Here is a 21,999-nt window from a genome sequence, read left to right on the forward strand (position 1 = left end):
AGACCATCCCAGACCTACTAAAACCCACTGTTTTCATGGCTGGACCACTTCCATTAAACAGTTAATATAAGTCAGCCATCAATACTACAGTTAGGTAAAGAAATTATAGTTACTGTATGTAGCCTGTTCTTTAAAGAATAATTCCTAAAAGTGAGCTTCTGAGTTTGAAAAGTTACTCAACCAAAAGGCTAATATATTGTAAATAGAGGTCTACTTGAGCTGAACATTACTGCAAGTGCTAGCATTGAGGGGGCAAATTGTTTTGATTTAAACACAGCACTGTCTCCAAGTGATCCCAAAATGGTCCTGCAGCCTAATGTGAGGAGGGGGAGGTCTGTGTATGCTGATCTGACTCAAGATCAAGACTAATGTGAATAACACTTATTTAACCAAAGTCTGCTTTACAGTTTAGTTGCAACACTTTAGAGAGCTCCATCTCCAATTTCTTGCTCCACTATAATTAGAACAAACTTCCTTGTTAACTTCTGCAGTGTCACAACAGTGTGACTTCACGGATCAGGAGGGAGGCTGTCAGAATTTTTTAATGAGGCACTTTCCTTGCAAGCCCAGCTAACTCCTAGACTTCAATCATCTCCATCTTCTTCATTTTCTCACAGGACACCACAGATGTAATTCTTCCTTGACAGTAAAGATTGCATTTTTCTGATCTATAACTGGTCAAGCCAGATGATCAATTTATCATTATAGCTGCTAACACTAATTTTCTCTACATTTGTGCTTTGATTTCAAGAAGAAGTGTCAGACAACTAAAAGTTGACATTTTCCAGGGAGGAATTCATTCAAACTGTCACATTTCAACTAAGACAAACTATTCAAACTACATATTATAAAAAACCTTATTTTAGCTAGAGGTAGTAGTGAATGCAATTTCTTCAGAGACATTTTAAGAAAGTATTCAGACAATAATATCCACCAGAAAATAGAGAAATAAAAAAAAAGATTACTGACAAGCATTCTTCTTCAAGGTGAGCTGCCTATATGTATGTTATACTGTGGGTCTTCTGCACACATCAGAAGTAGTCATCAAAATTTTGTCTTCAGCAACGTCCATAGAGGTACATACAGGACTTGGGGTCTCATTCAGGCCCTCCAACAATGGGATTGTCTGTTCCTGCAGATATCAAGAAAACAACTTGGAGGCTGATGGCAGAAACAGCAACGGCAATGATGAAAATTCAAGATTACCTACAACTCTATATGTAGTGTAGATAGATTTTCAGAGGACTACAGAGACAGGTGAGGGATGACAGGATAGCCTCCTCCCGGTGGACATGATGTCAGTGGGAGAAGTTCCCAAGATGTGGAGAGAAAAGCAGTCATGCTTACCTTGGGGGGTTACCTAGCATACAGAAGGCAAAGCTACCTGTGACCAGAGCTGATTTGTGGCAACTACAGGCCAGCCTGAACTGGAGCTACGGGCTGGCTGATTGCAGGGCAAAGCAGTCACATGTTTAGGCCATGGAGATCTTCATAAGGTATTCAAGGCTCCAAGTCTGAATCTGGTCCTCCTACAAACTGGTCTTGTTCTTATTCATTAAGGAAGCAAAACTAGAGAGAAACCCTGCAGCAGTCTTTCTAGGTCCACTTTTTTTCCTCTAGCTTTCTACTTCTCAATGTCAGAGAATTCAAACACTTTTCTTACCAGATAATCCTGAAGCTTGTTAGGCACCAGGTTTAAAGTACAGCAAATAGCGCGCCTTTCAGGAATTAATTCCTTCACACACGGAGACAAGAATGGCTATGCAATGTGACTGCCATAGAAAATGCACTTTTGAAGCCCACAAGATAAACTGAAGAGTTGTAAGGTGTGCAGAAGGAAAAGGAGTTGCTGGCCTCACTGGTGCTAAACAGTGGAAAATCGGCTAAGGTGCACCCACAGACACTAAGTGCTTCCTCTATTGTTGCCACAGGTACCAAAGTAGAAAGGAATAAATTATTCAAGTACCTGAATGGTAACTGTGTATAGGCACACTCAACACAGATGAGTGCCCACATGGACAACAGCATGAAGCTGGAAACCAGGATAAAGTATAGAGAGGATAAAGCAGTTAAAGGAAATAGGTGATGCATATAGAATCTTAAAAATAGTTTGCCATTTCCAGTGGCCTGTGCAGTGTTTGGCTCAGCTCGACATGAATCTGCTCTTTTTAAATGAGTCCAAAATGGATTATTGGTTCAACTCAGCAGCCCAACATCTAGGTTAACACAGGCCTTGAGACCTGGTGGCTGGTGTTTAGCACAAGCTAAGCAGCTACTTTTTACAGATGATGTGAGGGAAAGCAATAGATGCTTGCTTGTGAAGGTGAAGAAAAAAAAAATCACGGAAAAAGGGACTTCATGTGCCGTTCATTTAAGGTACTTCTATTGGAACAAAGTCAGTCTATAGATTTATGGCCACTTTACTGCTGTTGAAAATAAACTGTAGTCCCACAAGCTGGGGTTATCAAGACATCTCATTATAACAGATTTCTGTATGACTGACTGGATTTCTTCTTGAACTACTGGAATTCTTACTTGAATTCAGCCTTTAACAGAAAAAAATTCTGATGAGATGGTTGTAAATCCGCAATGAAATAAACTCAGTGTATCTATGGGCTTTTTAATCAAGGTAATGGCTTTTCTTTGGCTACTTGGTATTATCCCTATATGCCCCCAAAACTTTCAAAGTAATTCTGAGATGGATTAGGGACACTCAAGCCAATCATCCTTCATTACTATAGCAAATGGTTTTGATTTGGGGCCAGTAAATCTGGATGGTGTGGATCAGATGTTCTTACTGTGAATGAAATGATAACCTTGTGAATGGTGTCAGGACTCGGGATCTGGAGACTTCACTGGTGAAAGCTCTTGTGGACACAAGCAGCTGCAGAATTCCCAGAAAGCCCCACATGTGGCAGAGAAGGGAATTCTCTGGAGTTTGGCAATCCCTGTGTTTTAAAGCTTGCGTTGACGTCTCTTGTCTGGCGAAGCATCCAGAATCAGCCATGAATCTATGCAAGAGTGCTGAAATGAAGGCTGATTAATTCTTAATGCCCAGCAACAGAGGCATGCTTCTGCTTTCAGAGCACACTACACCTTTCACATCCCAAAGACACATACATTTCGTGCAAGCCACACTTGCTTGTGCAAAGCTCGTGCCCAGGTAGCAGCGTCCCAAGGAAGGTCACGCTACTTCTCTCACACCTACAGCAATTTCTCTGCTGGCACCACAGCTTGCTCTTCTCTCTCCCTGATCCAGCTCAGCCCTTGGTGTCTGTGGCCATAATTCTCATCTCCTGTATCGACATAAACCGGGATTAGATCAGCGAAATCATGCTGATGTAAGACACACAAGAGGAAGAGGCCTTGTGTATTTTGCTGGCTCCCTTGTGCTATTCCATTTGCCTTTGGCATTTGGCACACATGGAAACGTTCATATACAGCAAATCCCTAATGTTCCCCCCTTATAAAGTGACGGTTTGGAAGACAGCTTGTTTAAAGATAAGCATACGTATACTGGATTGATAAATGCTGCTGAGCTTTGACTTGTGAACTGGGCCCTCCTTATCCAAACGGTTCACCTACAAAGCAAATCAAGGAACCAAGGTGGAACAATCAATCTATTTCAATAACCAAATGAAAAGTAAAACCCAGCCCTACAATGAAGTTTCACTCTATCCAATGATTTTATCTAATCTAAACATTTTAAATTGTTCTTATTTAATAATTAAAAAAAAAAAAAAATTAACGAGCTTTGAAATGAAACCACCAGTGAAGAGCCAAAAGACCTTGTTTTAAAACAAGACAAAAAAAGAGTTTTTTCTGCATTTCCTTCTGTCTTTGCAGAGGAAGCTATTCTCTACATGAAAACTAAATGCAAGAATATTTTCTTTTTCTTCCTTTATTTTTAAATTTTACCAAAATAAATTTGTCTTGCTCCAGCTGACATCTGAAGACATATGAATAGACCATGCTACATAAGCAAGAAGCAGATTGGCCTTCTAATGTTAGCAGACTTCATTTTGTTGGTATTACCATGGCACATGACACCATCTTGCCATCAGCCTCCATTATCATTAAGGATACAGCTTTTACTGACAGCTACTATGTATTAGGGGCAGGGGAACTCTCACAACTGTTCTGTCACTGACTACATTTCAAACAGGCTCATAAGATAATGCAGGTTGGAAGAGGCCTCAGGAGGTCTCCCAGTCCAACCTCCTGCTCAAAGTGTAATGAGAATCTCAAAGGTATTGCCCAGTCAGTAAATTAACCTTCCTTCAGTTACCCTACACATATTTAGTTATTCATAAGCAGCGCTGAAGTTACATTCAGAGATAGCTGTGATTACCATGTGGTATTTATCAGCAAGAATTATTTCTGAAAGGCTATCACATTGTGTGGGGGTCTCATAGGCTTCCTTGACAACAAAGGTCTTTAGCAAAAAAATTCAGTAACTTGTTTCTCTTCATAAATTTCCAGCTGTCCCGTGGCTTTTTTTCCGATTAGGCTGAGACAAAATGAAGTTTGCCTCGCTTTGGCCTTTCCTTTCCAGAGCTTTCCCCTTCTGCTTTGGAAGCTCTAGGCCACAGAACACCTCTTGCGTGGGACTCTGCCATGGCTTTGTGATAAACGCACCAAAAAATTATATATTCATAGCAAGTGGCCATCTCACAAGCAGTCAGTTCAACAACCAGATATCTTAACAAGCTAACACAGGGAAGTGAATAGCAGCCTGTGTGATATGAAGCTGAAAAGTGATGTTGCAGCGTGGTGGTCTAATCAAGGAGACATCAGCTGTGCATTGCTAACCACCCAGCGCCTTTGGACGCCCACAGACTCGCAGCCATGGGTGATCCACTACATGGCTGTGAACACTGAGATAAGCAGCCACATGCATGAGCAGTCCCACAGCTGTCAGAGGGGCTCTGCTCTTTGAAACATTGGAGAGGTTCATAGCCTAGATCCATCTATGGTGGAAGCAACAGGCAAGGACTTACCAGAAGAGCCTGAAGCAGTGATATGGGACCTTTACGTTCAAACTGCTTTTTTAAAGCCCATTCCCTACCATTATGCAAAATACACAGTAGGGTCAGTAACAGAAAACCTCTTTTTCTGCTGCCTCAGCAGCACTATGTTTCTAAAAATGCTGCTCAGTCCTTTTTCTTTTCAGGAACATCAGTTACAATTATTTCAGTCTATCATCATCACCAAATACTGGAATTAACAGATTCAGAGATGACAGGGGACAGAACTTTTCAGTTGGATTTTTTTTTTTCCAGATCAGCCAGTTGATTTTCCAAATTAATTTAACTGTTCAGCCATTAATTACTAAAGAAGCAGCTGATTTTGATGGGACCAGACTGCAGAGCCTTCTGGCAACTCTTGTTATCAGTTCAGTGCTACTGCTAAGGGGGCTACCTATACTGTAAACTTAGGCAGTGATCTGTGGGCTGATAAACCAGGGGACAGCACTTGAACAGTAGATTATTTTTTTTTGAACAATAGAATCCACCCGAAAAGATGACATAAAAGCCATTTTTCTTCATATTTAGAAATTAGAAGCAACATAAACACAGAAATGAAGTTACCTTATGTATCTGATCATTGTAAAAAACCCAGCTCTCTAGATTTTAATCAGTGGGGTAACATTTTTTACATAATGGCTCAAGAGGAAAAGTTTTGTCCAACACAGATGTGGGCAATTTTCAGTAGTTTGTTCAAGTCACTGGTTGACCAAACCAAATCCAATGAATGAATAATAGTTATTAAAAAGAAACAAGAATTGGAAGAAAATGTGAAATGTGTAGTGGATTGCTATGGTGTGCTATGGGTAAGGTTTCTGTAAGAAGTAACTACTGCAGAACAAAAAAAAATAGCCCTGTTATGAAGATTTTAACTTGAGAATGAGGTTTAGATATGTGACTGCATTTTAACAAATTACAGGGTTCTCTTTTCCCCAATTCCTTTGCATAAAATTTTTCTTTAATTTTATTTCTTAATGCGAAGGATATCATAAATGAAAATGTCTGCATAGATGTAGACATACTTACAACAGGAATGTAAAGAGTATGGACTGGAAAATTGGAGAATAAGTTCAGAAATTTCACATATTCACAGGCAATACCATCCATTTGCCTATGGCAGTGAATTTCTTTCACAAATGTCCTGTTCAACCCTAGGATCCGAGTTAACTTAGACTATCTTGGTCCTCAGTTTCCCAGGGAAGACAATGAAAATAAAAGACAGCTTCCAAGAATAAAAATTCCATTAAAAATTTGCAGCTTCTCTGAGAACAGAGAAACAAGGGTCATGTAGTCTAACACAGTACAGAGAAAAGCTAAGATCTCAAATATATCTGTAACACCATCTAAAGATGAAATGACCTTCCCAATTCAATACAATTTAATGGACCAGCACATTTCATGCCACCTTGTTTTAGGGTTGGAGTCATGTGGTCTGTTACCTGCACTAGATTATTTCTATTGGAAAAAAGGGTTTTAAAATCATAGGAACCGTATATTTAGCCATCAAGGGCAGAGGAAAATGTCCTAGCTGGTCATGCATCCCCTAGAGAGAATCCCTGAGCCAAACTTGCTTTTATTATTATAGTAGGACCTTTTATATCAGCGTGGAAGTGGGGAAAGAAAAAAAGAGGAAGGATTGTTTTAACATTCTCCCTCTGGCATTGTTGTTCTTCTGCAAAGGCATAAGTCCAACAAGGTATGCACAGCAACACCACCCACTTACAGTACATCCATTGCTGAATGCAAAATCCTCATTGTTCTCAGGACTGTAATTGCACTTCCTTAGAAATGACAAGCAAGCAGGTCACTAAAATATCCTGTAACATGCAGTATCTAGCTGGGAAATGGGCTTTGACCTGCTGTTTTCCATTTCTAAGTATTTTGGGATTTGGAAGTTCAGCCTCAAGCACACATACATCTATGGCAGTTCAGCTGTCGCTCATAATACAAATCAAAAGATGATGGATGGCAGAATCTGCCCAGAAGTTCAATTCCTACTAGGGTCACTCTGTCCATAGCGACCACTTTTCCACACTAACCACATCACTTCATTGGCTTACCTCACCATAAGAATTTCTTACACATAAAAGCACGTATGTAGAGGTATATAGAATGTTCATCTACCAACTATAAAATTTCCCTGGTCTAAAGCTTTTCAGCTGGCAGATTTGTTTATGCGCACTGTGCCTTCTGACATTATCACATTTCCCACTGCCACAAGAAAACAGAAAAAAAAAAATCAGAGCATCCTTACATTCATCCTATACCGTACTACTTGTGTTTGTGCCAATGAAGCTACAAAGCCTGTATGTAGAAGAAGAGCGGGATGAATATTTTAAAACATATTTGTGACAATATACTGATTAATTTCTCACTGAATAGATTTCAGTTGCACTCTTGTGCAGCCTCTACCCACTTATTTAATGCAAACACACTGGTAGAAAAGTTTACTGGCAGGAATGCCCACAGAAATAGTGCATTTTACAAAAATATTTACAGTAAGCAAATTTTCTATATGTAAGTATAAGTATTCACATAAGCTTGACTGCTCCAGCAAAAGAAACAGAAATGTGACGGAATATATATCCAGTCAAAATAGCTCATGTTTAACTTGCAGTAGCAAAGGCTAGCAATAACATGTTCACAACCAAACTAGGGACAATGAATTATTATTAAAGTGATTAAACAAATAATTGCTGAATTGCTACTACAGTCTACAGACATATTAACTCACATGTTATTTTCAAGCAAAAAGGAACCTGTCAAATGAAATGGGTCATTTCGTAAAATTCATCCAGCTCTGCCTTGTATATTAAATGTCCAGCACCAAGTATGTAATTTTCTGAAGAGTCCAAAGAACAAAATCTGGAGGGGCTAATGTACTTTTCTGCCAATAAACAGTGCTTCAGCAGTAGCTCGTCTATGCAAAGCCCTATCCATAGAATGGTTTTTATTTGCCTTCCATGGTAGCTCAAGTGTATCTCAGTATTCTCTTGACATAAATTATATTGCGATTATTTCAATCCTTCCAGTTGACAACTGACTTGATCTCGAACATATTCACCTCCATTGGCTCAGTAACGCTGGCCTTGTTATTGATCCTCTTCTTGGCAGTTGTGGTTTCAGTCATTGCTGCCAATAAACGGGCGACTCAAGGGACCTACAGCCCCAGCCGGCAGGAGAAGGAGGGATCCCGGGTAGAGATGTGGAACATGGTGCAGCCACCACCAATGGAAAGACTGATTTAGAAGAAAGCGCTCCTCCATCCTGGAAGATGGCTGAAAGGAGACAGTGTACATATGTTAGATATATTAATTTTCATTCCAATACCAGGAATACTCATTATAAGATTACAATGACTTTGGGCTTTCAATATTTCCCTTTTAAGTTCAATAACATTGAAATTCTCTTAGGATTTAAGTGAACCAATGCTGTTTATCATTGTTTTGGACCAGTCGGTCCAAGGACAATTTTTATTTGCACTGGAAACTACAGCCTTGATAATCAGCAGTAGGCATTACAGACAGTAATGGCTCCTGGGATATATGTAAGTGCCTGTCTCGGATGCAACACGAATAAGTTTCTCATCTATGCTTTCCTTTTACTGCCTAGCAATCACTGCTGCAGAAGGTGATGTAGACAAATCAAATAAGCCTGTATAATAAAGAAATTGTAATTCTGTTATCAAAGGCTTTAGTACTAGAGCTGTGTCTTAGCATATCTACTTTCATCTGTTTATCAGGGATTAAAAGGAAGCTGTGCAAAAACTCTCCAAAATAAATGCTTCAAATTTAATTGGTTTTCTTTCCTTCAGTTCTCTCTGAGAAGATTTTACCTGCTGCGCCCCCACCTTCTACTGAAAAGAATTTCAGCTTCCACAAAAGCACATATTTCTCTGAGTATAAAAGACTGTGTCCTAAAATGTCCAGTGGGCACAATCTGAGCTCTTAGGAGACATGGAGTCTCAACATCCTAAACAATTTCTGTGCATACACACCACTGCCATTTTCTTATTACAATATTACCCGATGGTCCATTTTAGAAAACCATTGCTTCTCACATTGCAAACATACATTGGCTGCCAAAAAGCATGCTCAAAAATGTTTCCCCAAACTCATGGAAAATACTGGGAAAGAGGCAGAAGTGGCCTACAGGTAAAGCACTGGCTTGCAATTAATGATGACAGACTTGGTGCTTCTCCTGGAGCTCAGAGTTCTCATATGATCACAGGCAAATAAATTTTTATGCCCCAATTTTCCTCTTTTAAAGCAGGGATAATCCCATTTAATTATCTCATAAACCTCAGCAGCAAAAGGATTGCAACTGTTTGTTCAAAAAGGAACAAACACATAAAATGTAATGGAATAACAGGAGAAGTTTGGAAGAAATCTTGTAATGAAATAGACATTTGAAAATCTTCAAGATATGTAATGATCATTCTTGTAGTAGGAAAGGATGTGCCAAAAATACACCCAGGTCAAAGGGGTTTTTTGAAATGTAGAGGCAAATCTTAGCAGTAACTCATCCAGTTAATTTTCATATATAGTCAAGAAATTAAAGCATAAACATTGCTCCCACACAAACTGAATCCACCATAAAGAGGCAACGGAGTAGAAAGTCCATGATGGCAGTTCTTTCTTCCTGCAGTTCAGCTTATACGTTCCCGCAGTTGGGAAACATCTCAGATATACGCATCAAACCACAGATAGTTATTGCAGGAGTTGCATAATAGAGTACACACATTAAGTATCCATCCTTTTAATTAATGATCAATTCATAATTCATTCTGAATGAGCCCCTTAAGGGATTACTAAAGATCAATGTCACTCACGTTTATTTTTGTTTTAAATGATTACAGTAACTATGAGAGTAAGCACATTCGCGATTTTTTTTGCAGTCCTCACCGATATCTTTCAAAATAAGGCACTACAGAAAATGTGAGTGGATGGTAGGACTCAAGCCGAGTTAAAAGAGCAGAATGTAGTCACAGCAAAAATGCACAACAGATTTTATTCTAGCCCAATTTACAGCTTTACTACTGAAGCTTATTATTTTGAAGGCAATCGTTGTTGTACAGCTGCAGTCTAAATCCAGAGAGTTCAAATGGCAACTAAGGAAAGAATGGAAAAATAATGCCAAAAATATGATGGGAGATAAGAGATAGCAGAGATTCAGGGTAGGTCTTTTCGAATCATGGCATTATGTAATTACAGATGTAATAACTTTTAACTGAAACACTTGGTTTAGCCCAGCATTTGCCCTAAGAGACACTGCTAAGGCATAATAAGGTATACCATAAAGTTTGTTAGGTGTGATCATTTCTGGAAAGATACATAAATATTGGAAAAAATAAGAAATTGACTCAAAGAGTGTACAGTTTGAGGTAGCAAACACTCAGCAAAAGAGACAGCAAACAGCGTGTGAAGATGAAAGACCACAAGTGAAGCAGGAGTGATTTGTGCAGATTCTTACAGACATTGCTTTAGCCTCAGCCCAAAAAGCTGTGAGAGACCCAAAGGCAAGGCCATCTCTGCCAAGTGGCAAAGCAAGGCAAAGACAAAGGAACCTGTGATAACGAGAGGGCAAGTAATAACTAAGTGGAGAAGAAGAGCTGTAAGGCTGCAGGCTGGGAAAGGCTGGGGGAGAGAGAGCTCTGAAAACCAGGGGGAATCTGGAAGCATGACTTGGGGCACAAGTAGCAGAAGCAGCATTGAACTGGTAAAGCGGATGCAAAGAAAATGCTTCCACACACCTGCTTTATGTTCTTGGGTTTCTGGTCAATGAGCTAAATGGAGAAATAAAATTGACAGAGATCTCAGTGAATAGCAGAGATGGAGAAAGAAAACCAGAAAGTAAGTCATTTCAGAAATAGCAGTGGAATGGTTATAACACAGACCTTTGAAGTTCGCCCTTCTTCGAGCAGGATGTTGGACTAGATGACACCAGCAGGTCCCTTCCAGACCAAATTATTATATGATTCAAAGAAAAAGGACAGAAGAGAGAAAGCAGCTGAAGATGGAGGCAGTTTGCCTGGAGAACTAACTTGAAGGAAAGCATTATTGTTCATGGTGAAAGACAGAGCAAGAACAAGGAAGTGGCTGGAAAGTAAGTCTGCTCTTCTCAGTGGTTTGAATTTCTGGATGAAATTTTGGAGACAGTAGAAAAAAATCTGTGCAGAGGTAATAAAACATTCAAGAAAGTGTTGCCACACAGAGAATCTATAGGGCTGAGCAAGATAGCCAGGAACATGTACAGAGGAAGGAAGATGCAGAGAATATGAAAGCCTGAAGAGTTTTTGTACAGACCAAAGAGAGCTCTGGAGGAATATGCTCCTGAAGAATTAAAAAGACACCCATAAAAGCACAACAAAGGGAAAATCTCAGAGTGAAATATGAGTGTGGCTTGTAGAAGGTAAGTCAGGGAGAGAGAAGGCAGGGGAAAAATCTTTAAGATCAGAGTAAGCTGTGATTGCTATCAGTCTCAGTGGAGAGGAAGCAATAAAAATAAGAGTGGTAAAAGCTCACGCAAAAGTGAGAGAAGAAAAGGAAATGGAAGTGGGTGGCACTTGGGGAAGGTGGAGGCAAAAGCGGGATTGCAGCAAGGGTGAAGCTGGGCTTTCATGGTAGTGAGGCCATAGCAAAAGGAGGGAGGGTGATGGTGAGTCAGGAATGAGAATTACCTACTGAAGCAGATCTGTGTAAGATAACTTAGAGGGAGCATGTTTTATTGCAAATAGAGATTAAAATGTGAAATATTCAAAACTCTATTTACAATCTTATAAGAAACAAACAAGAAAAGGCCCCAAAGGCACAAGTGTCAGTTCTAAATACACTTTCTGAAAAGCTGAATTAACAAAGCAACAGCCAAAGAAGACAGGGAGGCAGATGCTGCAGCTGAAAAAGCTCAATGGCAGCCTGGAGAAGCACACAAACTCCCAAAGCTGTTGCGATATTAACATGCTATAGTTACCATGAAATGCATGGTTAGGAAGACTGACCCTTCCGGGGTCACATCTCAACCAGGGAACAACAGTTAAAACAAAAGAGAATACATTATAAAGAGTGTCTAATACCATCTTTGCTGAAATTTAAACCACAGATTACGACTGATATAGCAGATGTCAAGCTATTTACTGCTTCTCAGCCCAGAGATATAATAAAATGCGTGCAGAAGCACAGACATTCAGGGAGGAGCAGTAATATCTCAGAGGTGTGGAAAGCATTCGTGCTGCTATAAGGAAAAAAATATCGAGACTGTCTTCTGGTTTCCCAAAAAGAACTGATAACCTCCATTAATATGGAGGTATCTCCACACAGAAGACTTAAAATATTTCAAAATTACATTTGTTTAATCTCTCTCTCCATTTGATGCAAAAGCTGGAAGTAAAATAATTTATTCATGATGACTTGCAACCTATCCATTAAAGAAAAAAATGCACAATATACTCCCAAGTCTTACGCATTTAAACTCTGTCTTCATGTCTAACAGCCTTCTCCCAAGAAAGAGAAAGTTCTAAGTTAGAGCACTTGATCTGCTCTGCACCAAATCCTTTCGAAGATACTCTGAAGCAGGGGAAGGACGAAGTGACTTACTCCTCTTTCCCAGTTCGTTCCCTTTTCCCTTGGGAAGAGGTGACATCCAGCCTGTGAAGCAGTGAGGAGTACCTTCAGAGTCCCAGGAATATTTACACTAGGCAGAATACAAATATTGCAGCTGGAATTTGGCCAGCTCAAAATGATCATAGTGTATCACTGCATTATGTGCCTTCTCCATTTTATGTAAAATTAACTGTTCCTTCTCTGTGTGTACATAGTATGTTTATAGCTTAGATGGTGTATCCATTTTACTATTTTGCTGTGTACAGGATCAAAATGACCAATAAATAAGGATTATATCAAGCCACATGCAACCTATAATTTTTTGCTTTACGGGATTACTTCATCATGCATTTACAAAGGAAATTATCCCCAGGCCAGAACTATATTTGCAGTTTAAGAAGTCAAATTTGTCATTTGGAATCAAGTGATCAAGACACATTTTCCATACTTGGAAATGAGATGAATGTGCTTTGTGCTGTGGTCAGGGCTGCCAGCCTCAACATTGCAATCTGCACCACCCTCTGACTACAGCCACGCCAACTGATCATCCTTGCCCATGAAAGGGAGGTGTTTTGTGCCAGGTCCCAAGGTGGCATGAATCAATACAGCTTCACTGGAGCTAATTTATACAAGTTGAGAATCACATGCTCTGTTTTTTAAATTACTGCTGTCTTTCCAGCACTGCGGACGAGTGCAGGCAGAAAAATGGCACAGCAGTAAGAATTTTCTTCACTTAATATAAGTCCCATTTTCACAAAAGGCTTTCTGCTCACTTCAAAAGTTTCTCTGTTACTTTTCAATAAAGATCAACAACCTCAGAAACCAAGAGTCCTATTGTCCCAAAGGCATCAGCTACCTGTAACTGAAAGGGTCCCCTCAGAAGAGTTCAGCTATACTGATGCTTGCCCTTGCTCTGCAAGCTCCCCTCCAGCCCAGCTTGCCATGACTGCATCCCCAGAACACATCCAGGTAAGACAAATTTAAGACAAATGAAACTCTATCCCTTCACTTTCATGAGCCTTCTTTGAGCAATGCCCAACCCTGCTCGAATGGCCATCTTAGCAGCTGACTTCCCAAAATAGCACAGAGCATTGAAGAGGCAGCATTTAGAAGAAACCACTAGCAACAGTAAGAAGATGCTTTGAGGTGATGGACACCAGCCCATTCTGCCTCTCTTCTGGTCACTTCCCATACTCTACACAGTCTTTCTTTCCCAGCTGAGATTTGCTATTCCCACACTTCTGTCCTCTGACCCTCTTGAAAGGGGCACCTCTGCTCACCTCAGCCATCTAAGGAACTGTCACGAAGGTAAGTAGGTTGCTACAAATTCTCTTAGCAAGAACAGCTCATTTTTCAGAAATGATACAACTAGGACAGTAGGTGAACACAACCTTTTGGGGGAGGACTTATGTTCTCCGGATGTCGGCATGTAACTGACCAAACTCAGCCACCAGCAGCCTGTGCTGCAGCCAGCACAGCTCTTTTGCATCCAGAGCAGGGCACTTCAAGCACCTGCCAAATAATCACCGGGTACAATTTGGTGAATCCAAATACACTGCATTGAGGAATTACTCTTATTTCCTCCTTGATAACTATGTATCGGCCACTACTAGCCCATCACATATTCCCCATGAGGAACAATGTTCCAGGGGCTACATTAAGCATCATTAGTTGTTTTTAAATAACTGCCCAATTTTTTGTTTCTCAGAAGTTTAAGTAAAAGTTTATTTATTCATCAAAAGCACATGTTAATGTGGGGGAATTCAAGTGTGTCAAGGGGACTTCCGGGGAAATCTATTTCACTGCTTAAATCAGTGGCACCTCTTAAGCCTGAACCTAAGGAACATCTCAAAAACTATGAAACTCATGCTTTGCCATTAGTTTAGTAACTGGATGCTGTAAGACATCACTCTCCCAAGCAATTAACACTAATGATCATGATCTGATCCTGTGGGTTTTAAATAGAAAAGACTGCTTTTCTGCATTCTCTGGAAGATGAACACCACTACCATCAAGGATTTGTTTCATGATGCCGCGAGGAAGCTCAAGAATTCTTACTTGTTCCAACAAGGTACTATTATGTTTCCTGTTTGGTACAACTGAGTGATTTGAAATTTTGATAGTATATGACTTACAGCTGTGATGCCACACTAGTTTTTCAGCTGGGACAGGCCATTCTCAGCAGAGGGCTCTCAGATGGGGAATCCTCTCCCTTCCGAGGTCTCCAAAACTCATGCCTCCTGGCCCTTGAGAAAGCAAGAAAGCATCTGGCCCATCCAGCTTTCTAGTCAATGAGAACCTAAGCCACAATTTATTGTCATTGTCCATGTCTGAAGTCTGGCTAATGATTATTGTTCAAACAGATGCTAATTAATAATAAACATAATCTAAATTATGGTATTAAATAAAGACCATAGCTGATCCACTTTTTTAAATGGCCATAATCAATAAAGTCCCACAGAAGAAAGCTTGTCTCCAGATAAGAGACAGCAAAGTCTTTTTCCAAGCCAAAAATTTCTGTACTATGTTTTATTTAACACAAGCCCTGAGTCTCCTGCAAGTCTCACTGCAGGACAAACCTTACACGTGTAATGTCACATAACGTCAGGAATGACGGATCAGAGGATTTTGGCCAAGCTCCTTTTCCTGTGCTATTCAATCACCTTTCAGCTAAAGAAAACTGACACTTCTGAAAACAATTCAAAAAAAGAGCATCAGATTAGACATTGTAAGTCAATAAAGTTGAACAGCTAGCAGCTGACAACACTAAAATTTTGCCTATTGCAAAACGTCACAGTTGAATGAATGGATGGGGCTTTCATGCCCCACTGAAGCATGCACAGGCTTCAAACTACTGGCATGTGTCAAGATGCTGCAAAACCTAACATTTATAAAAGATACATCTGGTGTGTATTTACTGGGAGCAGAGCAAGGTCTTGTTTAAATTGCACACATGAATTTGATGTGGAGAGCAGGTGATACCCTATGCCTCAAAGTAAAAGCATGTTTTAACCTAAACTCCTCCATCTATAATGCATGCCATGAGGTATGAAGACCTCTTGCACATCGAAAAGCTGGAGTATAAATTATGAATCAAGGCACAGGTGGGGTCCTGAAGGCCAGAGTTCTCAGCTCAGTGGTGATTTCTCTAGGCTTAGGTTGCTTCAAATTATATTTATGGGGTAAAAATCTATTGGAGATTTTATATTGTAACCAACTGGAGCAACTTGCTATATTTTGACTTGGTTTCACAAAAGTTGCTTTTAATTTCTGCTTTTATCAGGCTGCAATTTTTCCTTCCCCAAAATCATTTGGCAATTACATTTACCAGCAATTCATCTAACATTGTCAAACACCAGAAAGACTGACATGTCCAAATCATGATTTTAATCATCTTTTTTGATCAAACTACACAGGCTTTCATCTGGTTTTATGCTCTTCATGGCATTGTTTAAAGCACGACATTTTTCTCAGCTCAATATCACGTATGACCTTTCAGATTTCACCTGTAGTTTCAGCAAAAGCACAATTTTCATTGGCATGTATTGTAACAACTAACAATAACAAAAATGTGTGTTTCCAATTTAAACCCACTTAGTTTCATTTGGCACCTGCGCTAAACTTTACGTGGCAGTAGAAATCCAGAAACAGCGACAGCAACATAGGCAGTGGAGGAGTGAGAGCAAGCCGAAAGGGCGGGCTTTACATGGCAATCTTAATTATATGTGACTGTTGGGCTGCAAGCCTTCTTCACCTGTACCAACAGCGATCTGCACCGCAGCTTGTTTGCAACGTACAAGTAGTCACAGCACAGGGCAGCCTTGGGTTAAATAGCTGCTTTCTGTCCCACTAAATAAATAACTTAATGTCTTCCATGCAGCTAGTATGAGGTACTAACAGAATTTCAGGTGTTACCCCTAAGTAATTTCACAATCTTTAGGCAGATTAGAAAAGCATAAGTCTTCAGGGAAGATATGTGGGGCATTTCCACATAGTTTTCCTCCAAGTGTAAAACAGCTTAAACAATCAAATGCAGCCTTAGCTGCTTCTAACCATCTCCTCAGCTAGCAGGAAAAGGATGCCCAAATGACAAGCCCTGTGCATCCAGGTGTGACAGGGCACCCTGCCTGTACTGCAGCCAGTTCGAGACAAGCCAGGAGCCCAGGTGCTATTTTGGAGAAAAAAAGCACAAGGCTCTCCTTTCAGGCTGCCTACAGCACTAGTGTTTGACCACTGTTACAAGCCTTGGATGCAATGACCAGGTAAGGTCCACAGAAGGAGTCACCGCAGAAGGACTCAGACCCTGATGACACAGCAGAATAAAAGCAGACCAGAAGAGCGTGCAGGTGCACCACTTTTCTTCCTCAGTTTCTGGCAGTGCACCCTCATGTGTCTCTTCCAGAGATTTAAATACTTCCTTGGGCACGCTGTTATGTCAAGGGAGGGTTGTCTAAAGTAAAACAGTAGGTTGACACCTTCCTTCTTAAATGTATAAACCTCAAAATCCCGTTGAACTAGCCCAATGTCTAAGCATTTTCTTTCAGAGGGATCTGTCACAGGGTCATAGACAACTATGTTAAACCTGACCCCCAGAGAGAGGGAGGGTCCCTCGGGTTTTTGCACGAGAAATGACCCTGACAGAGAAGATGCAGATCTGCCTTTCAGGGGTGGCCCACTGCTGGCACAAGCGATTAAACCAGCCCAAGAAAAGATCATTCTGGTTCAAAACGGTGGGTAACAGTGACCAGTGGCCACAAAAATACGTGGCTGTGCTCATGACCTGCATGGACTAGATTAGCCTGTGTTTGTCACTCAGTCCTGGGACATATTTTTCTCATGTAGCCTGCCTGAGATGCAGAAATCGTTTGTCAAGTTTTCTGACATTGGGGAGAAAAGAAGTAAGGGGAAAAAACAATTACACAAGTACTGGTCTGTTGACATTTAAAATGAGACAGTGATGAGCATAAAAAAAAAGGTTAAAAAAAATCCTGGGCCAGCAACCCAAAGGACCAAAGACAAATCACAAAATAGGATGCAACTAATTAGGCTGAAATGCCAACAATGTTCAGTATATCGTTCAAAGTTTCCACAATGTCAGACTGCTACCATGACCCCCAGTTCAAATATGCCAAGGGGAAATGTAAAAAAGGACTGAAACAGATAAGTTAAATACAAATATTTTAAAATGACATTTTAATTTCTACTTCACCGTTTTAACATTTTCAATATCGTTAAATAAGCATGTCGCCTATTCTCACAGCAGGCCAAATGTCAGATGTTTGTATGTATTATTCAGCTGAACATTTTAAATACGTAATCCTTCTCATTGTTAAACAGGTGGTATTATATTAACAGGTTATTTTCTTAAAAGGAACAGTGAACAGAAAGCTACTGATACTATATAATGGTATATTACTGAATGTGGAGCCAGCGCTAGCACAGACTGAACAAAGGTCTGCAGGGAGGACGCGGGGAGCAGGTAGCCACAACTTTCTGCTCTATCTATGACTTCTAAATCACATTTCAAGGCACTGCAACCCAGAGTCTCAGAAGTCATCTACTACAATTTAAATTAAGTCACCAATGCTAAACCACTCACTAAAGAACAGGGCTCCAGAAGTTTTAACATAAGCACATCAAGGCTAAAACCTGGAAGTCAAACATGGTTTTTAATATTTGGCCTTTGAACAGTCCAGGCTGAGAAAAACATCCTCTGCCCATTTTGAACACACAGAGATATTCCTCTTCATCATTCAGGGAGAATCCCAAGATAAATCAACTGAAGTGATTTTACACCAGGATTAAAGTACTCACCCTGGAAAGTATATTAGTTGAGCTATTCATAGAACTACACATACCTGAAAAACAAACTTCTGTAGGCAAACGAGTCTTGTGTAAGCTCTACATAGCAGAGTACATCTTTACTGTGTCTCATCTGTGATACTGAGTATTTTGCAGGACTTAAAAACAGATAACAGATCTAAAAGGAAAAGGTTTGCAACCAAGTTTGATAGATTCATTGTAGCCCATGTTTTACCTTTTTTTTTTGGAGTTGTTGCATGTTGGGTTTTGTTGCTGTTTCATTGACAATTATTTGAGGGAAGAAGTAGACCTGAAAAAAGAAAATTAGTGGAGCAGTACACCATCAGGAACCTGGCCCTTCAACTTTCAGGAGGAATGTTAAAAAATAGGCAGCCACAGAGAGGAAATGATATATGGCCCATAGCATATTCCAAGTGTGCTTCCCAAACTTTGCTCTTAGAACTAGTACTTGTTTATGTTTCATACAGAATTTGTAACGGGATTGACAGCCTCTGGGGTTTGGAAGCTTAGGAAGCTGCTAGCATTTTTCTTGACTGATGAAAATCTGCAGACTGACTCTATTTTGCTCTGTCTGAATACCAGCAAACCCACAACATCACTTCAGGCATTGCTTAGGGGTTTTGTTGTTGTTGTTGTTGTTATTGCCTGTCACATCAAATAAAAATCTAAATCCACGAATTTGATAACGTTAATTTTCTTTTTGTGAACACGAGGTTAACACACAGTGAGCTCTAGAAAGAAAATTAAATCTTTTGCCCATCATTCAGGTACGGCTGCAGCTGCACTAGGTAAAAGTATCTTGCAAAAGCAATATTCTCAGCTGCTTTTGAAGCACAGCCAACCAAGAAGCTAGCAACGAATAGGAGTGTTCATGATTTCTCCTCCTAAACAAGTCCCCAACAAGACACTGCTTTGAGTTGCCTTTTTCCCTCAAATGCCACAACTCTTAATAAATGTGCCAGCTTTCATACTCAGAGTGCTACCATGTAACTGGTACACCAAACTCCTCAGAAATCACTTCATTTGGTATAGTTGTATCGACAGGAACAGAGTCCTGCTGTACCATCTGTGTAAAATTTGTCAACTTCACTAACTTGTCTTATTACCTGATCTTTTTCAATCCTTCCCCATGCTTAGGTTTGAAAGAACTTTCAAAGAACTGAAATATCCATAGAAAGTGAGTTGCAACTGCACTCGGTGCCCTGAGATAACAAACTAAGGAAAGCAGGCAAACTTAACCTGAAAGACTTAATCTTCATACTTTCTCGCTCCTTCTGCAAATATTAAAGGCTGCTACATTTTTATTATGTCCTTCATTGGCTCACAGTCTGGACCTATGACAAGAAGTTCATTGTCACAAGTATCTTTGTAATAGCTGGATAAATGTGGGCACATCTACTGGCAAAATGAAAAAATTACTGCAAGATGTGCTGTGCTAAATCTAGCAGTGAAGATCCCTCCGCTACCAGTCTTCACAGCTTGTATCATGCTGGTGGCTGCAGTAAGTTACAAGTCAAATGGCAAGTATTAAAATTACACCCTCCTTGTTTTGTATGAACATTGTAATTTTTTTCATCAGTTGTGGATTGAGCATATCAAAATTGAAACCACAGTCTCTATGGTTTGTCTGCATAAGATATCAAAACGCTTTTAATTTAGAAGAGTGAATCACAGATCAGATATACTGCATAGCCATTTAATGTAAAATCCTAACTAAATTATACACTTGCATAAAATGACTCAGCAAAGCAACCACATTAAAAAGCTAAACCATATCCGATAAAATATTCATGATGTGTTAGTGTCATGTTGTACTGGGTTTGCATGGCAAGGTTTTGGTAGCTGGGGGGTTAAAGGGGTGGCTTCTGTGAGGAGCTGCTGGAAGCTTCCCCCATGTCTGACAGAGCCAATGCCAGCCGGCTCCAAGATGGACCCGCTGTCGGCCAAGGCCGAGCCCATCAGCAACGGGCATAGTGCCTCTGGGATAACAGATTTAAGAAGGGGGGAAAAAACCTGTGCATTTTTGCAGCCAGAGAGAGGAATGAGAATACCTGAGAGAAACAGCCCTGCGGACCCCCAGGTCAGTGAAGAAGGAAGGGGATGAGATGCTCCAGGCACCAGAGCAGAGATTCCCCTGCAGCCCATGGGGAAGACCATGGTGAGGCAGGCTGTCCCCCTGCAGACCATGGAGGTCCACGGTGGAGCAGATATCCACCTGCAGCCCATGGAGGACCCCACACCGGAGCAGGTGGGTGCCCGAAGGAAGCTGTGACCCCATGGGAACCCTGCACTGGAGCAGGCTCCTGGCAGCACCTGCGGATCTGTGGAGAGAGAAGAGCCCATGCTGGAGCAAATTTGCTTGCGGGACTTGTGACCCCATGGAAAAGACCCATGCCAGGGAAGTTTGTGAAGAACTGCAGCCCACAGGAAGGACTCACTTTGGAGAAGTTTGTGGAGGACTGTCTCCTGTGGGAGGGACCCCACAGTGGAGCAGGGGAAGAGTGTGAGGAGTCCTGCCCCTGAGGAAGAAGGAGCAGCAGAAACAATGTGTGATGCACTGACCCCAACGCCCATTCCCTCTCCCCTGTGCTGCTGGGGGCCAGGAGGAGGTAGAGAATTCAGGAGTGGAGTTGAGCCCAGGAAGAAGGGAAGGGTGGGGGGAAAGTGTTGTAAGATTTGGTTTTATTTCTTGTTACCCTACTCTGATTTGATTGCTAATAAATTAAACTAATTTCCCCAAGTCGAGTCTGGTTTGCCCATGACAGTAATTGATGAGTGATCTCTCCCTGTCCTTATCTTCACCCAGGACCCTTTCGTTATATTCTCTCTCCCCTGTCCAGCTGAGGAAGGGAGTGATAAAGTGGCTTTGGTGGGCACCTGGCATCCAGCCAGGGTCAACCCACCACATACGTGTTATTTAGCCTGCTGAAGTTACAAATAAACCATATCTTCACTCCTAATCACCACCGAAGCCAAGAGGTACTTCCTGCATCAGCCTCTCCTCACCAGCAGCGAGAAGGGGGGAACGAAAGCAGGTCACCAGACGTGCCAGCGACCGACAGAGCCGCGCAGCCCAACAGTACCACTGGGCACAGGAGGGGCTGGAGTCAGGGTGCAAGGGGAGCAAGGAAGAAGAGCTAGTGGTGTCAAAACCAGGCTTACATGCTGGGGGTTGAAAAGGTGAGGTTCCAGCGACTGTCAGCAGCACACAGTCTGACCCTTCAGTCAGATCTGATTACAGGTATTACAGAAGGTCAGGCATCCCTCTTCCCTCACTAGCAGTATCCTCAAGACCTCTCTGATACTTATAATACTTGGCTTAATAGTACAAAAATACTTGGTGGTATCATAATTATTATTTTTTTAATATCCAACTTTAAAGGTTCAAACCACAGCACCCATCAGTTATTAGTACTGTACCTTCTGCATGCAGTTTCCTCTTATCTCAATTTCTTGATCTATACAATGAGATAATATAACCACTTTTTTGGTAAGAACTTGAAGATACCGTTTAACAAATAGGCATGATTAGCTAAGATTTTGACAAGAAA

At 40.9% G+C, this 21,999-nt stretch overlaps 1 protein-coding gene across 2 annotated transcripts in view; it reads left to right on the top strand.

The window, feature by feature from the left end:
- CRB1 (crumbs cell polarity complex component 1) overlaps positions 1–12,931 on the top strand; it is a 113,527-nt gene extending 100,596 nt beyond the window's left edge. Inside the window, exon 12 of one of the 2 annotated variants that reach the window (XM_069789365.1) lies at positions 8,060–12,931. In XM_069789365.1, coding sequence (XP_069645466.1) covers positions 8,060–8,275 — 216 coding nt within the window. In that variant the 3' untranslated portion in view covers positions 8,276–12,931. The remainder of the gene's footprint in view (positions 1–8,059) is intronic. The other variant, XM_069789367.1, reaches the window with a different exon arrangement.
- The last annotated feature ends 9,068 nt before the right edge of the window (positions 12,932–21,999 follow it).

Source organism: Haliaeetus albicilla, chromosome 8, assembly GCF_947461875.1.
Source record: "Haliaeetus albicilla chromosome 8, bHalAlb1.1, whole genome shotgun sequence".
NCBI lineage: Eukaryota > Metazoa > Chordata > Aves > Accipitriformes > Accipitridae > Haliaeetus > Haliaeetus albicilla.